Source organism: Scyliorhinus canicula, chromosome 3, assembly GCF_902713615.1.
Source record: "Scyliorhinus canicula chromosome 3, sScyCan1.1, whole genome shotgun sequence".
Taxonomy (NCBI): Eukaryota; Metazoa; Chordata; class Chondrichthyes; order Carcharhiniformes; family Scyliorhinidae; genus Scyliorhinus; species Scyliorhinus canicula.
Window position 1 is genome coordinate 35,175,548 of NC_052148.1, and position 18,132 is coordinate 35,193,679.

Below are 18,132 nucleotides of genomic sequence, written 5' to 3' on the forward strand. Positions count from 1 at the left end.
TTTTCTGAAGTTAAGGACGGCTCACGGCACATAAGCAAATGACACAGGTCCTTTGCGATGATCTGCTGCATAAACCACATTATTCTCCCAGTGGCAGCACTGCTGCTGGTTCCAGTTGCTGCACCGTGAGGGGGATGGGGTTGCATGGGAGAGGGTACAGAGATGTTGCCAGGACTGCATAGAGTGGATCGCCAGAGACTTTTCCCCAGGGTGGAAATAGCTGTCACGAGGGGACATAATTCTCATGGAGGAAGGTAGGAGAGATGTCAGAGGTAGATTCTTTACACAGAGAGTGGTGGGTGTGCGGAATGCACTGCCAGCAGAGGTGGTGGAGTCAGAGTCATTAGGTACATTTAAGTGACTCTTAGACAGGCACATGGACAGCAGTAAATTGATGTTAGGTTGATCTTGGACTAGGATAAATGGTCGGCACAACATTGTGGGCTGAAGGACCTGGACTGTGCTGTGTACTGTTCTATGTTCAGCATTGGCTACTGGGGTGGATCGGATGGGCAGGGGGTGTTCTATGGAGTGAAGGGAGAGGTGTGTGGAATTTTGCTGGGGTGGGAGGACCTTGTTCCCCTTGATTGAGGGTGGGGGTGAGGGGATCCACTGCCAAGGGATGGGAATTTGGGGTGGGGCGTTTGGAGGATGTGATTTGGCAGGGGAAGAGACGGTTTAACATCGCAAGTGAATGAGGCTACCTTTAACATCGCTCAGGCCCATCATCCACGTGAAGGGAGAGTCCTCTTTCTTCTTCGGGATTGTTGCAGCAAAGGGGGCAGTTATGTTACTGCTGGTGCTGGTCACACTTGGTGTCAAATTACATTCAGGTGTTGCTGGTTTATCACAGGTTGATCCCTCACTAGTATTTAATTTCTGGAATACAGGGAAAAGACATTCAAAATTCAAAAGAAGGCATCCACAGTAAAACCCACCTCTGGCATACTCTTTCAAAACATGGCATGTGAGAAAGGGGAGAACCACAAGGGCCAACATAATGGTGGTGGAGGGGACGACATGAGAAAAAATGTTTATGTTAATTATGGGACCTGGGACTGCCACATGGCGCTGAGGACCCGGGTTCGATCCCTGCCCCGGGTCACTGTCTGTGTGGAGTTTGCACATTCTCCCCGTGTCTGCGTGGGTCTCAACCCTACAACCCAAAGATGTGCAGGGTAGGTGGATTGGTCACACTAAATTACCCCTTAATTGGAAAAAAATAGTTGGTACTCTATCTTTTAGTTATGGGTGGGCGTCACTGGCTATACCAGCTTTTATTGTCCATCCCCAACTGCTGGTGGTCCCACTGTTCAGAAAGGGCTGTGTACCCTTTGAAATGTAGTCACTGTGGTTAACATAGGATAAGTGGCAGTCAGGTTGGCATGCAGCAAGCTCCCACAAACAGCGAGGTAATGACGGAGGGGAGTGCAGAGGGGGTGGGGCCAGTAATGCCGACTTGAGCTACAGCTGGAAGTCCAACCACCTTGAGCAAGGGTGAATGGAAATATGGGAAAACAAATTTGTAGCCATCCAACACTTTTTCCTTAAAGAAAGAGGCTCATGCTCTGAATTTCAGAATTCTTGCACATATTGATAGGATGAAACTTCAAATTAAATCAGGATGCCCGTTACCTGATCTGCCTCAGTGACCAAGGGAGGTTTAACCAAAGGCTTGTTCTTCCTCAATGTACAAGGACAGTTGGATTTTATGCCCCATTTTCCCCTCGTAGAATGAACAATGTTTCCAATCTGATACAGGGCTGAAACCAAAAGGCGGAAAAAAATGCATAAGAATTAAGTGGAAGATCTTTTGAATGGATCAGCAGACTGTTATCACTAAAGCAACCTTTATCCTGGTATTTAATGGATTCACGAAGATTTAGATTGTTGCTAAATTGCTTCAGGTGCCTAAACAATAGTCATTGAATGTCCACAGGCAGGAACCATTACGTACATAGGGTAACATGCAGCTGGAATGGAGATAGCAGCCGAGAGTGGTGGCTGCAGAGTTATTGCACAATTCAATCTCAGACAGCTTTTTAAATATTTAAAGTACCCAATTATTTTTTTCCAATTAAGGGGCAATTTAGCATGACCAATCCACCTACGCTGCGCATCTTTGGGTTGTGGGGGTGAGACCCACACAGACACGGGGAGAATGCAAACTTCACAAGGACAGTGATCCAGGGCTGGGATCGAACCTGGATCCTCGGCGCCGTGAAGCAGCAGTGTTAACCACTCTGCCACGTGCCGCCCGTCGGACAGACAAGTTAGAGATGTATTCATTTGACAGGAACAAAGTGAGATATGCCTAATAAATCATCAGAAATCCACTGCCAGGTTGTACAAGCGTCAGGGCAACTAAACGCCTGGACTAAGGAGGAGCAATATACCGATGTACAAGCACATGCACATGGCATGTAGTGATATTGGTTGGAACACTAATATTTTCCATTCATTCCAGTTATAGTTCAGTGAAGAGCTTCAACCATTTACAATAAGAGGCTGATCTACGCACTTCAGGTAAGATAAGTTCACCTTTTGTGAGATTACTGTACATGATTCAGAACCTCTTCTACGTGCGAAAGAATGGATCAGTGTCAACAGGGTTGGGAATGGATGCGCAGAGGTGGGGCTGCTCCACCATTCAATGACAACATGGCCGATCGGACATAATCCTTAACTCAACTTTCCCCCTTTATCCCCGTAACCCTCGATTCCAAATATCCAGCATTGATAACAGATGCATTGCACAATGGCAGATACCGGTTTTCTTACAAACTAGAGTTACTCGTTAAGGTTTTACTCAACGGCACGAGAGCAGACCAATCTTCACAATTACGTAAACGTGCTGAGCAAACGCGGCTTTACCTGAACCGGGAATAATCTGCGTCGGCATCAGCTTCTCTGGTTCATGGATGTGGCCATTAGCACATTTCAACCAGGAAAACATCTCCTCTTTGCTATCTGTGCATCCGGTTGTGGTGCGGGGTGGGGAGGAGGAGGAAAAAGATTTTAAAAACATTACCATCACTTACTGAAAAATCAAGTTGCCATTTCACCGGTGGCATTACACGTGCATACAATTCATTATTCACTGAACGTAGACACTGACTTGAACGACAGAAAAGGTCAACAGCAACCCCGAAATGTAGTAGTGCTCAGACACAATGATGGAACAGTGGCGCTCTTTCTACAGCCTATTTACACTTCAAAAAGGACTCCATTGGCCATGGAGTGCTCCGGAGCATCCGGAGGTGGTGAAAGGTACTATACACAGATGGAACATTCCAGGCAGCGACATTCAAATAAGTCTTCACTGCTCAATTCCATGGTCATAGACACAATGATGTTGCACTAATACAGGGTGCATGTTCCAGGAGGGAAGTTAACTATTTAAAGATGATGGGTAAGTCCAGTTCCCTCCAGTTTACCTTGCTGTGGATTGGTTTTCTTAATCTTGTAGCAATCGAGACACACCCCGAAGCCACACTTGGGACACACCCAGTGGATGTTGAAGAGCGTTGTCTCGCAGGCATCGCACATTTCTCGAATACCTCGTACCGCTCGCTTCCATGCGATCTTTTCTAAAAGAATCAGACAGACAGAGAGACAGATAGAACAAGATCCTTTTCCCTGCTTGTATTACCATTTCTACTGCATAGTGATAGAAAAAAAATGAACGCTTACAGAACATTCCACATTTTAAAATCAAAGACTATACACTTCAGACTTAACAACCTGATCAACGGCCTTAAGAGAAACCCCAGTTTATCAGAAATCACTCACTCTTTCAGGAACAGGGGCCATCATTGATCAAATGGAGGAGGCAATTTAATTTTGACCCAATCCCATTTAGTTTGTTAGTGCAACAAGACACTCAAATCTGTTGCCCTCCTTTCAACTCAAACAGTTGAGCCAATTCCAATAATGTAAAGTAATTTTCCCCCCTCCAAGTTTTTAATTCCAACTCAGCAACAGCCTTTCGCCTTCATTTTCCATGCACCTTTCTAAGCGGGACAGTCACCGAGGAATCCCAAGACGCCCCTTGTTTCTTTGTTCCGAGGGTGAAGAAACAGGGCTTATGAAGTTTACAGAACATTTTTTAAAAAAAGGATGAATGTGGTACTCGGGGTCCCAAGTGACTCACAAAGCTGAGCTTTTCTTCATCCGAGTTAGGGTTGAAGCAAAAACGTGATTGAGCACTAAAAGAAAAAGCTGCATTATTGAAAAACAAATACATTTTGGTTTCCCAGTTCAGGATTAAATGACGGGAGGGGTCAGTAAGCCTCAGGCAACAATCTGAATCAGCCATGATCTAACTGAGGGATGGAATAAGCTGAAGGGGCTGACTGATCTGGTTCCACCAATACTCTCCCACATTTCAGACTTCCTCATCATATTCCAATCCACCTTTCCCGGATTGAGAAAAAAAATGACCCCATACTAAACACCATGTGCTACAGTTTTGCCTATTCACTCAAGTAATTTTCTTTGAAAAGGAGGTGGCCATGGAAATAGTGGGGGTGTTGAGTGTAGGAATAAATAGGTTTCTTTTTTTTTTTGAAGTGGCCAGCAGTGTGGGGTCCTGCAGGGATCAGTGCTCGTGCCCCAGCTATTCACAATATACATCAATGATTTGGATGAGGGAACCAAGTGTAATATTTCCAAGCTTGCTGCAACCTGGTGGGAATGTAAGTGGTGAGGAGGACGTGAAGAGGCTTCAAGGTGATTTAGACAAGTTGAGGGAGTGGGCTAGTCATGGGAGTTGCAGTATAATGTGAACAAAGGTCAAGTTATTATCCATTTTGGATGGAGAAACAGAATGGCAGAGTATTATTTAAATGGTGATAGGTTGGGAAATGTTGACGTAGAAAGGGATCTGGGTACCCTTGTACACCAGTCACGGAAACGGAGCATGCAGGTACAGCAAAAAGTATGAAGGCAAATGGTATTTTGGCCTTCACTGCAAGAGGACTGGAGTACCGGAATAAGGAGGTCTTACTGCGGTTGTACAGGGTTTTGGTGAGACTACACCCGTGTGCAGTTGCATTGGTGAGACCTCATCTGTGTGCAGTTTAGGTCATTTTATCAAGAAAGGATATACTTAAGAGACCCTGCAGCGAAGGTTCATCAGACGGATCCCTGGGATGGCAGGATTGTCGTACGAGGAGAGATTGGGTTAATTGGGCCTGTATTCACTGGAATTTAGAAGAATGGGAGGGACTTCATTGTAACTCATAAAATTCTGGTGGTTAGGATGTTGTTGTTTCCTCTGGCTGGAGGGTGTAAAACAAAGGATCACAAACTCAGGACACGAAGTAGGCCACGGTAGCAGTGGTTAGCACTTCTGCCTCAAAGCTCCAGGGACCCGGGTTCAATTCCGGCCTTGGGTGACTGTCTATGTGGTGTTTGCACTTCCTCCCAGTGGCTGCGTGGGTTTCCTCCGGGTGCTCCAATTTTCTCCCAAGTCCAAAGATCATAATGTGCAGGTTAGGTGGCTTAGTCATGCTAAAATTGCCCCTCAGTGCCCAAAAGATTAGGTGGGGTTACTGGGACGGCGTAGAGTGCTCTTTCCAATGGGCGGTGCAAACTCGATAGGCCGAATGGCCTCCTTCTGCACCGCAATGATTCTATGATTCTATTTAGGACAGAGACACGGAGACATTTCTCCTCCAGAGTGGTGAACCTGTGGAATTCTCTACCACAGAAAGCCTTGGAGACCAATTCACTCAATATATTTAAGAAGGAAATAGATACGACACGAGGTATGGGGACAGCGCAGGTGTTGAGATAGAGAATCAGCCATGTTCATATTGTATGGCGGAGCAGGCTGAAAGGGCCGAATGGCCTACTCCTGCTCCTATTTTCTTTGTTTATAATTTCCCATTCCCAGGTGTACAACTTACTGTGCCTAAATTAATATCATTTGTAAACTTGGACAATTCTCTATACCTTCATCCAAGTCATTAAAACACATGGTCAAATGCTGGAGCCACAGCACAGATTTCTACTTTACACAGAGTGTCAAATCAAACAAACGTTCCCTTTATCCCTGCCTCCAACTTCACAATCAATAACAAATACGTAAAACCAAGATTTACCTCCTATCCATTGCCTTTCAATTTTGCTAATAATGGCACGTGAAACCTTACCAATTACCTCCTGGAAGTCCACATAGACAACATCCATGTACACTCCCCTATCTAGCATGTTAGTGACCTGCATGTTCAATTGGATTAGCCAAACATGAGCTACCATTCGCAACTCCATGCTGACACGTCCAAGTGCTCAGTTACTCTCACACTGCAGACAGGATTTCAGAGACTTCCTCATAATCGATGATAAAACAGCAAATCTGTCGTTGTTTGGTTTCTCATTTTCTCTTCAATAATGGAGTGGCATTTGTAATCTTACAATCCAAAAGAGGCAAATCCTGACACGGGGAGACTTTGGAAAAATTCTGTCTTCTACATCTACAATTTCCTCGCTCATTTGGGTATCTTGGTAGTATGGACGAGCAGAGAGATCTCGGTGTCCACGTCCATAGATCCCTGAAGGTTGCCACCCAGGTTGAGAGGGTTGTTAAGAAGACGTACGGTGTGTTAGCTTTTATTGGTAGAGGAATTGAGTTTCGGAGCCATGGGGTCATGTTGCAGCTGTACAAAACTCTGGTGCGGCCGCATTTGGAGTATTGCGTGCAGTTCTGGTCGCCACATTATAGGAAGGATGTGGAAGCATTGGAAAGGGTACAGAGGAGATTTACAAGGATGTTGCCTGGTATGGAGGGAAGATCTTATGAGGAAAGGCTGAAGGACTTGAGGCTGTTTTCATTAGAGAGAAGACGGTTAAGAGGAGACTTAATTAAGGGATACAAGATGATCAGAGGATTAGATAGGGTGGACAGTGAGAGCCTTTTTCCTCGGATGGTGATGTCCAGCACGAGGGGACATAGCTTTAAATCGAGGGGAGATAGATATAGGACAGATGTCAGAGGTAGGTTCTTTACTCAGAGAGTAGTAAGGGCGTGGAATTCCCTACCTGTAACAGTAGTGGACTCGCCAACACTAAACGCATTCAAATGGTCATTGGATAGGCATATCCAATGATATGTGGAATAGTGCAGAGGGACTTTAGAGGGGTTTCACAGGACAGCGCAACATCGAGGGCCGAAGGGCCTGTATTGCGCTGTAATGTTCTATGAAAGTTCTGGCAATTCTGTCCATCTTGATTCTCATTTTTTTACTCCATTCTCATGATTTTATTTCTTCAATTATATTAAATCCATAAGTCTTCCTCTCTGACGTATTTCAATATCCTTTATTACACAGCACACACACTAAATATTATATCCTCTTCCTCTATGATGAAGCTGGATATAAAAATGTTCATTTGGGATCACGTGATGTGAGCGTGGGATGGGCTGTGTATGAGCTCTGGCTCTGCTCATCTTTCAACCTTTATTTTTCCCTTGTGCACTTTTGTTTTTGGTCTTTTCTTGGTCTGCATGGTTAGTGCAACGTAGCAGGAGTTGTTGATCAGTGTTTCATCTTTATTGAGTCGAGCTGAAAGGTTTTAATCCTCATTGATTCATGGCAACTCGAGGAAGTTGGTGTGGGCCTGGTTTTTGGCGGCGCAGTCACGTTTGAGAGGATTCCTGCCCTGCCAGTACGATGGTCATCCACGGAAGATGACTGCCAGCCATGAACTTAATCTGTCTGAACGGCTTGATTCGGCAGGACAGCCCAACTTCTGAGTTGGGGGGAAGGGAAAGTGAAAGCGACAGGGAGCAGGGAGTTAAATGGCAAGATACGCAGGAGGATAACATGTAGGCAGGTGGATTTAAGCTTGGGGCAGACTAGGAATGCAACAAAAAGGAAGGATAACTTTGGACATCTTAGGACTTCCAATATCTGTACTGATAAGAAAGTTAACATTAAGGCACTTTACCTGAATGCTCGTAGCATTTGTAACAAAGTAGATGAACTAATGGCACAGATCATCGTGAATGATTATGATGTGGTAGGCATCACAGAGACATGGCTGCAGGGGGTTCAGGACTGGCAGTTAAACATCCAAGGATATACAACCTATCGAAAAGACAGGGAGGTGGGCCGAGGGGGTGGGGTTGCCTTGTTAGTTAAGAACAAAATTAAATCTATGGCACTAAAAGACATAGGGTCGGATGATGTGGAGTCTGTGTGGGTAGAATTGAGGAACCACAAAGGCAAAAAAACCATAATGGGAGTTATGTACAGACCGCCTAACAGTGGTCAGGACCAGGGGCGCAACATGTACCGGGAAATAGAAAAGGCATGTCAGAAAGGCAAGGTCACAGTGATCATGGGGGACTTCAATATGCAGGTGGATTGGGTAAATAATGTAGCCAGTGGATCCAAAGAAAAGGAATTCATGGAATGCTTACAAGATGGCTTTTTGGAACAGCTTGTCATGGAGCCCACAAGGGAGCAGGCTATTCTGGACCTAGTGCTATGTAATGAACCAGACTTTATTAAAGATCTTAAAGTAAGGGAACACTTAGGAAGCAGCGATCATAATATGGTTGAGTTCAGTCTGCAGTTTGAAAGAGAGAAGGCAAAATCGGATGTAATGGTGTTACAGTTAAATAAAGGTAATTACGAGGGCATGAGAGAGGAACTGGTGAAAATCAACTGGAAGCAGACCCTAGCAGGGAAGACAGTAGAGCAAAAATGGCAGGAGTTTGTATGCATAATTGAGGACACTGTACAGAGGTTCATCCCCAAGAAAAGAAAGATTATCCAGGGAGGGATTAGACAGCCATGGCTGACAAAGGAGGTCAGGAAATGTATCAAAGAAAAAGAGAGATCCTATAAAGTGGCCAAAAGCACCGGGAAATCAGAAGATTGGGAAGGCTACAAAAACAAACAGAGGTTAACAAAGAGACAAATAAGGAAGGAGAGGATCAAATATGAAGGCAGGCTAGCCAGTAATATAAGAAATGATAGTAAAAGTTTCTTTCAATACATAAGAAACAAACGTCAGGCCAAAGTAGACATTGGGCCAATTCAAACTGATTTTGGAAGGCTAGTGATGGGAGATGAGGAAATGGCTGGAGAACTTAATAAGTACTTTGCGTCTGTCTTCACAGTGGAAGACGTTAGTAATATCCCGAAAATTATAAAGGGTCAGGGGGCTGAGTTGAGTATGGTTGCCATTACAAAAGAGATGGTGCTAAAAAAGCTAAAAGGTCTTAAAATTGACAAATCTCCTGGCCCCGATGGGCTACATCCTAGAGTTCTGAGGGAGGTGGCTGAAGAAATAGCGGAAGCGTTGGTTGAGATCTTTCAAAAATCACTGGAGTCAGGGAAAGTCCCGGACGATTGGAAGATCGCTGTTGTAACCCCCTTGTTCAAGAAAGGATCAAGACAAAAGATGGAAAATTATAGGCCAATTAGCCTAACCTCGGTTGTTGGTAAAATTCTAGAATCGATCGTTAAGGATGAGATTTCTAATTTCTTGGAAGAGCAGGGTCGGATTAGAACAAGTCAACATGGATTTAGTAAGGGGAGGTCGTGCCTGACGAACCTGTTAGAATTCTTTGAGGAGGTGACAAGTAGGTTAGACCAGGGAAACCCAGTGGATGTGGTCTATCTGGATTTCCAAAAGGCCTTTGATAAGGTGCCACACAGGAGGCTGCTGAGTAAGGTGAGGGCCCATGGTGTTCGAGGTGAGCTACTGGCATGGGTTGAGGATTGGCTGTCTGACAGAAGGCAGAGAGTTGGGATAAAAGGTTCTTTTTCGGAATGGCAGCCGGTGACCAGCGGTGTCCCACAGGGTTCAGTGTTGGGGCCGCAGCTGTTCACCATATATATTAATGATCTGGATGAAGGGACTGGGGGCATTCTAGCGAAGTTTGCTGATGATACGAAGTTAGGTGGTCAGGCAGGTAGTGCTGAGGAAGTGGGGAGGCTGCAGAAGGATCTAGACAGTTTGGGAGAGTGGTGCAGGAAATGGCTGATGCATTTCAACGTGAGAAAATGTGAGGTCTTGCACTTTGGAAAAAAGAATCCAAGCATAGACTACTTTCTAAACGGTGAGAAAATTCATAATGCCAAAGTACAAAGGGATCTGGGAGTGCTAGTCGAGGATTCCCTAAAGGTAAACATGCAGGTTGAATCCGTGATTAAGAAAGCGAATGCTATGTTGTCATTTATCTCAAGAGGGTTGGAATATAAAAGCAGCGATGTGCTACTGAGCCTTTATAAGGCTCTGGTTAGGCCCCATTTGGAGTACTGTGTCCAGTTTTGGGCCCCACATCTCAGGAAGGACATACTGGCACTGGAGCGTGTCCAGCGGAGATTCACACGGATGATCCCTGGAATGGCGGGTCTAGCATATGAGGAACGGCTGGCGTTCCTGGGATTGTATTCATTGGAGTTCAGAAGGTTAAGGGGAGATCTAATAGAAACTTACAAGATAATACATGGCTTAGAAAGGATGGACGCAAAGAAACTGTTTCCGTTAGGCGAGGAGTCGAGGACCCGTGGGCACAGCCTTAGAATTAGAGGGGGTAAATTCAAAACAGAAATGCGGAGACATTTCTTCAGCCAGAGAGTGGTGGGCCTGTGGAATTCATTGCCGCAGAGTGCAGTGGAGGCCGGGACGCTAAATGGCTTCAAGGCAGAGATAGATAAATTCTTGATGTCGCGAGGAATTAAGGGCTATGGGGAGAATGCTGGGAGGTGGAGTTGAAATGCCCATCAGCCATGATTGAATGGCGGAGTGGACTCGATGGGCCGAATGGCCTTACTTCCACTCCTATGTCTTATGGTCTTATGGTCTTATGGACAGAGTATTGCCTTTGGTGGAGACACGCCTCCACGGGGTTGAGGTTCTGTTGCTTTGCCTGTTGTCCAACCTGAGGGGTGCGGAGGAGGGGGAACCAGTGAGGAGCCCTGCTGGGTCTGGTGTCTCTGGTGAGAAGGTTCCCGGCCGAATTTAAGAACTGGCTGCCATGGTTCGAGGATCCCGATCTGGATAACGCATTTGATCCAGTCCTCGAAGCCTGGCATTGTGGTGGCTCTACAACGTCTAGCTCTGTGTGGTCGTGTTCCTGGCGCCGGCTGGGAGGGGTAGGAGCTAGCCGAGCCTGCCAGGTTGACCGCCTCGGCCAGGTCGAGTCGGCAAGCTTGAAGTGATGAAGTTCCTGTTCTGATGTTCGGATTGTTGAAACCCTTAGAGGTTCCTGAGGGATGCTGTCCGTTACAGATCCTGCTTTCTCCTGGATGTCTACTTTCTTTGTGCGCCAGTCGAGTGGACTTGACTTTACTCAAATTATAATCATGATGTTGTTTTTGTTATTTTATTTGCATGCATGGTAGTGAATGGGGGGTGATATCAGGCATTGTTAATTATCCTAAATTAATACGGTTGTATCATGTGATATTGTATGTGGGATTTTTGCAGTTCCTTTATCCTTTTGTATCCTTGTTGGTGGGGAGGGAGAGAAAAGAGAGGAGAGAGAAAGAGAGAGTGATGGAGAGGGAAAGAACATGGGGCGAAATTCTCCGCCCCCCACGACGGGTGGGAGAATAGCGGGAGGGCCTTCCCGACATTTTTGCCGCCCTCCCGCTATTCTCCCCCCCCCCCCCCCCCGCCGAAGTCCCGACCCGAATCGCTGCCGCCGTTTTTTTTACGGCCGGCAGCGATTCTCAGCTGTTAGATGGGCCGAAGTCCCAGCCCTTTCCGCCGTTTTTACGAACGGCAAACACACCTGGTCTTGCCGTTCGTAAAAACGGCGTCACAAACTCGCTATTAATAACCATGGCACCGATTGGCACCTGTGTGTATTAATGGTGACTATGGGTAATCCCTGATTCCGTTTTTGTCACTGGTTTATGTAAACATGCGGGCTGATGTTTGGGGGTTGGTGGGAGGATGGGATTGTTGTTATTGTTATGGGGATTGAGATATTTGTTGCTGATTATTGTTTATTGTTGGTGGGTGTAAATTCAGGAGATAACTTGAAAAATAATAAAAATATTTTTTTTTTAAAACTGTGAGCGCCCAAAGGACATGGGGGGGAAAAAAATCATCTCCCATTCTTGGAAGAAGTGAAAAATATGCAAGATTCTCTGATCCCATTAACTACTGCCTGACCATTTTAGATATGGTCAGGTCAAGGTATTTCGTCCAAATCCTCACCCTGTAAACCACGGGCGAAATTCTCCGCCCCCCACGACGGGTGGGAGAATAGCGGGAGGGCCTTCCCGACATTTTTCCCGCCCTCCCGCTATTCTCCCCCCCCCCCCCCGCCGAAGTCCCGACCCGAATCGCTGCCGCCGTTTTTTTACGGCCGGCAGCGATTCTCAGCTGTTAGATGGGCCGAAGTCCCAGCCCTTTCCGCCGTTTTTACGAACGGCAAACACACCTGGTCTTGCCGTTCGTAAAAACGGCGTCACAAACTCGCTATTAATAACCATGGCACCGATTGGCACCTGTGTGTATTAATGGTGACTATGGGTAATCCCTGATTCCGTTTTTGTCACTGGTTTATGTAAACATGCGGGCTGATGTTTGGGGGTTGGTGGGAGGATGGGATTGTTGTTATTGTTATGGGGATTGAGATATTTGTTGCTGATTATTGTTTATTGTTGGTGGGTGTAAATTCAGGAGATAACTTGAAAAATAATAAAAATATTTTTTTTTTTAAACTGTGAGCGCCCAAAGGACATGGGGGGGAAAAAAATCATCTCCCATTCTTGGAAGAAGTGAAAAATATGCAAGATTCTCTGATCCCATTAACTACTGCCTGACCATTTTAGATATGGTCAGGTCAAGGTATTTCGTCCAAATCCTCACCCTGTAAACCACGGGCGAAATTCTCCGCCCCCCACGACGGGTGGGAGAATAGCGGGAGGGCCTTCCCGACATTTTTCCCGCCCTCCCGCTATTCTCCCCCCCCCCCCCCCCCCCCGCCGAAGTCCCGACCCGAATCGCTGCCGCCGTTTTTTTACAGCCGGCAGCGATTCTCAGCTGTTAGATGGGCCGAAGTCCCAGCCCTTTCCGCCGTTTTTACGAACGGCAAACACACCTGGTCTTGCCGTTCGTAAAAACGGCGTCACAAACTCGCTATTAATAACCATGGCACCCTTGGCACGGCCGTGGTACTGCCGTGCCAATCGGTGCCATGGGCCCGCGATCGGTGGGCACCGATCGCGGGCAGCGGGCCCGATGCCCGCGCACTACTTGTCCTTCCGCCGCCCAGCAGTATCCATTCGCGGGGCGGCTGAGGGGCAACCCGGCCCGCGCATGCGCGGGTTTCGCGCAAAAACGCGATGACGTCACCCGCGCATGCGCGGGTTGGAGTCTTCCAAACTGCGCATGCGCGGCTGACGTCATATGACGCGTCAGCCGGCGCTAACTCCGGCAAGCGGGCTTAACGATTTTCGTTAAGCCCGTCTTGCCGGAGCCTACGGCGTCGGGCTGCTAGCCCCGACCGGGGACCAGAATCGGTCCCCGGTCGGGAAGGGGCGCGCTGCCGTAAAACCCGCCCGGGTTTTACGCCAGCTTTACAATTTCTCCCGTTTTGGGAGAATCTCGCCCATGGTGAGGGGTGTGGGTGGTGGGGTTGCCTTAGTCAGATCTAATCCTCTGCTTTTGGCTGAGCTTATTCTTCTCTGCACCCAGGCGGATTCTGTTTTATCCTGCTCAGGACGTGGTGGTGGTGGTGGGTGCATGAGCTGTCCTTCGGGGGATGGTTTCTTTGATAGGCCCATTTTTATTTGTCGCAACATGGTGGATCAGAGAGGTTAGTTCTGACAATTCTTGCTCTTCTTCATTTTTCTTCGGACCTGGTGAGGTGTTAGGAGCATTACATATAGTTTTGATGCCCTTTTGCACTGGTGGTGGCAGTGTGGGCATGGGCAAACAGATCAATTTTTTTTTGGCTTTTGGGTGGCAGAATCATATCATACAATTTACAGTGCAGAAGGAGGCCATTCGGCCCATCGAGTCTGCACCAGCCCTTGGAAAGAGCACCCCACTTAAGCCCCACGCCTCTACCCTATCGTCGTAACCCAGTAACCCCACCTAACCTTTTGGGGAAATTTATCATGGCCAATCCACCTAACCTGCACATCTTTGAACTGTGGACTTTGGACTCCGGAGGAAACCGGAGCACCCGGAGGAAACCCACACAGACACGGGGAGAACGTGCAGACTCCGCACAGACAGTGATCCAAGCTGGGAATCGAATCTGTGACCCTAGAGCTATGAAGCAACTGTGCTAACCACTGTGATACCATGCAGCCCAGTTATCCTTTCCTTTATTTGATGATCTCAGTGGTTAGGAGGTGAGGGGGGTTTGGCCTTTGTCCTGGAGTCGGAAGATGGAGTTGTGGAGGTTTGATCCTTCACTCTCTGCTCTTGTTCTTGCTCTCTGTTTACTCTCTCTGTGGGAGACTATAGATGATTAATATAGGTCTGGTTGTACCCGGTCCTCTCCTCTCATTTATCCATGTCTTTTGCCATCTCGAACAGGAGGGTGACTGCCTGTTCCGGTCCACGTCTGTCGAAGAGTTCAAATGGTGGTGTAAGAGTTAGCCGAATTCCTCTCAGTAATGGGGATCTTGGGTATTATTTTCTATTTCTGTCATTCGGTTTTTAAACTATGGATGTGATGTCTGATTATTGCCTGAATCCTGCTCGGGTGCAGACGGGTCATTTATTCACGGGAGGAAACCTACTGGTGCCTTTGTCCCCGATTCATCTGGTCCTGATGTTCGTAACGTTGCAACGATGTCACCTTGAGTGGTCCCTGCAGGTGAGATTTTTTCCACTTTTTCACGTTTTGTGTAAAACTTTTAAAAAGTCTTCATTTAACAAGCCTCCACTTCCAATAGATGGAGGATAGTCAGTTAATGCCTGCACTGAAAGCAAGAGATACAAAACCACCTCAAGGTACAATCTCACTGACCTGATTTCAGCAGTAGCCTGGTTAAAAAGTCACATTTTAATAGTTGGACTGAACTTTAGGTATCTCACAATTTTACAAAAAATCAGTCTGCTCTTCTCTAAAACATAAAACTTAACAGCCAAGTAGCTCATGACGCCCACGGGTACATTAGCTCTAGTCAACCATGTTCAACTGAGGATCTCAGCACCAAATACGCTAACTGTTTGTTGCATATTGTCAGCAACCATCAGCAAATGGTCCCTTTAGTGCAGCAGCATACCACAACAGGGCGGAGTATGTGTTGATGGAAGAAGTTGGGAAACATATTCTAATTTCGCGTTTAAAATAACGTTCAGCTCAAAATCAAAAAAACCTACCAAATGCACATAGGAAGCACACCCTGTTCACAGTGCAGATCAACAGGAGTCCGAAGGAACCCAACTTCTACTAGTTTCTAGTATAGCACATCCTCTCTCTCTCTCTTCCTTCAATTAACTTAGCCTCCAATTAAATATTGGGAAGACTGAAGCCATCGTTTCCGGCCCCAGTTACAAACTTGGGTTTCCTAATTAACCGATCCCATCCCTCTCCCTGGAAACAGTCTGAGATCAAGCCAGTCTGTCCACAAGTCGCAAAAGACGTGCTGTTGGGCAATTTGGACATTCTGAATTCTCCCTCTGTGTAACCGGACAGGTGCCAGAATGTGGCGACTAGGGGCTTTGCACAGTAACTTCATTGCAGTGTTAATGTCAGCCTACTTGTGACACTAATAAAGATTATTAAAAGGCTTCACAAGGCCTCAGCATCAGGTGCAGCAATGGGCTCGATGTGATAGGTAAATGTTGTTGAAGAGGGTACAACACCGATTCACTCTGGTGTACAAAAATACAAAGGGATCAAGAGAAAATCATTTGCCCATTAAGCGGCAGGGCTATCTATGGGTGGCTGCATGGTTAGTGTTTTTTTTAAAATATTTTTTATTCTCCTCCTCTTTCACATTTTCTCCAAAATTTATACCCACCAACAACAATGACCAGTAACAAATATGTCAATCCCCATATCAATAACAACGATCCCATCCTCCCACCAAACCCCAAACATTAACCCGCATGTTCACATAAACAAATGACAAAAAGGAATCAGGAATCACCCATGGTCACCATCAACACACACACACACACACACACAACCGCCCCCCCCCCCCCCCCCCACCACCCCCCAACCAACTGATTTTCAATGTTATCCAGTTCTTGAAAGTGCATGATGAATAATGCCCATGAATTGTAGAACCCCTCCATCCTTCCCCTCAGTTCAAGAGTCAAGAATTCCAACAAGTCCCTCCCCCCCACCCCGGTCGTGCACGAGGTGCAGGCATTCACTCTCCGGAGCACCTCACACCAGAACCCCTCCTCCATATCCTCTCCCTACTCCTCCTCCCACTTTGCTTTGATACCTTCCAGTGGTGCCTTCTCCTCTTCCAAAATAGCTCCGTACACCGCTGACACTACCCCCTTCTCCAGGCCCCTGTCGTCAGCACCTCCTCCAGCAATGCGGAGGCCGGCTCCATCTGGAAGCTCTCTATCTCCTTTCTGGCAAAATCTCGAACCTGCACGTATCTAAACATTTCCCCCTGCTCCAACCCATACTTCGCTTCCAGCTCCTTCAGCCCTGCAAACCGACCCCTAAGAAACAAATCTTTTAGTGTCTTAATCCCCTTCTCCTCCCATTTCCAAAAATTTCCATCCCACCTCCCTGGCTCAAATCTGTGGTTCCCCCGAATCGGCATTTCCCTTGACCCTGCCCTCAACCCGAAGTTTTGGTGAAACTGCCTCCAAATTCTCAATGAAGCTATTATTACTGGACTCCCTGAGTACTTCCCCGGGGCCATCGGAGCGGTGCTATTGCTAGTGCTTTCAATCCCGACCTCCTGCACAAACTCTCCTCCATTCTGACCCACTGGGAAGCATGGTTAGTGTTTGAGGCAGAAATCCTAACATTGGCTCACTGGACCAGCAACAAGGGCTGGGGGTGGGTGGAAATGAAGGGATACAGGTGTAGGATAGGCAAATGTGATTAGGACTATTTGCTTGTGTGAATGGGGCTGGGCAATAAATGCTGGCCGGCAAGGCTCACATCCCATAAATGAATTTTTAAAAAAAGAATTGGCACAGTCAAGTACCTGCTTGAATCTTGTAACTTCCATATAGTCCTACTAAATTAGATTTTCATTCAACAATAATTTTCTGTTGAGAATATAGACAAGATTTTGGATCCTTTCAGCCCAGAGGTTTTCTTTTCAATCAAATTTGCTTGAAATTATATCTGGCTTCAACCCGATTACACAAAACTAAGAGAGCAAACCATGTCATAAATACTTACTGCAAGGTTCCACCAACTTCAGCGCTTCTTTTTCAGACATAACCAATTGGCAGAAGTGGTCTCCAATATTAGCCAAAATGTACTTGGAAGTATCCAGGTCCAAGCCCTCAACGTTACCATCGGGAGGTATCCACAAGTGTAAGGCTTCTGGATCACACTGGTTTGGACTGAGGAATCCTTCTGCACGCAGCACTCCATGTTTGTTAAAATGCAACCTATAACGACAAGAAATTTTTGAAACTTATCGAGCGGTTTATAATGCCAGACTCCAACCACACATTTGTGGGAAGATACGATATTTGCAAATGTTCAGGCCAATTGTTGAGCAGAAGAAAATCATACAGTCCATGCACCCATGCTAGTCTGGGAAACAGTTACCCATTCTACTGCCTTACTCCCCTCCTCCCAAATATTTTCCTTTTCAAGCACATATATCCAATTCCCTTTTGAAAGTTACGACTGAAAATGCTTCCCTTACCAGCGCCCTGTCAGACAGTGCCTTTCCAGATTACATCTAAGCAAAACATTTTTCTTAAATCTATTTATTCCTCAATCTACCCGGAATCACGTTTTAACATAAATGCTAAAAGTAATTAACAAAAATGTTCACACTGAATTAGAAGATTACTATTCTGTGCCTCAAATGGAGGGAACCAGGACTTCTGGAAGTAAGGGGTGATGAATTTTTATTGTACATTTAAAGATTTTAAAGCCTAGTGTTGGACAGGTCTTTCTCTTAAAGGATAATATTACTCAGGCACAGTACCCACCAGCACAGGTTACCTTCCATTGGTAACAGGCCACCAACAACA

The 18,132-nt window shown here is 46.3% G+C and overlaps 1 protein-coding gene across 1 annotated transcript in view; it reads right to left on the reverse strand.

Annotated features, from left to right (window-relative positions):
* LOC119963902 (lysine-specific demethylase 3A-like) overlaps positions 1-18,132 on the reverse strand; it is a 97,319-nt gene that overhangs the window by 31,114 nt on the left and 48,073 nt on the right. Inside the window, exons 11-15 of the mRNA XM_038793294.1 lie at positions 17,321-17,535; positions 3,438-3,590; positions 2,875-2,970; positions 1,636-1,763; positions 705-879 (exon numbers count right to left, since the gene is read on the reverse strand). Of these exons, the coding sequence (XP_038649222.1) occupies positions 705-879; positions 1,636-1,763; positions 2,875-2,970; positions 3,438-3,590; positions 17,321-17,535 (767 nt within the window). The remainder of the gene's footprint in view (positions 1-704; positions 880-1,635; positions 1,764-2,874; positions 2,971-3,437; positions 3,591-17,320; positions 17,536-18,132) is intronic.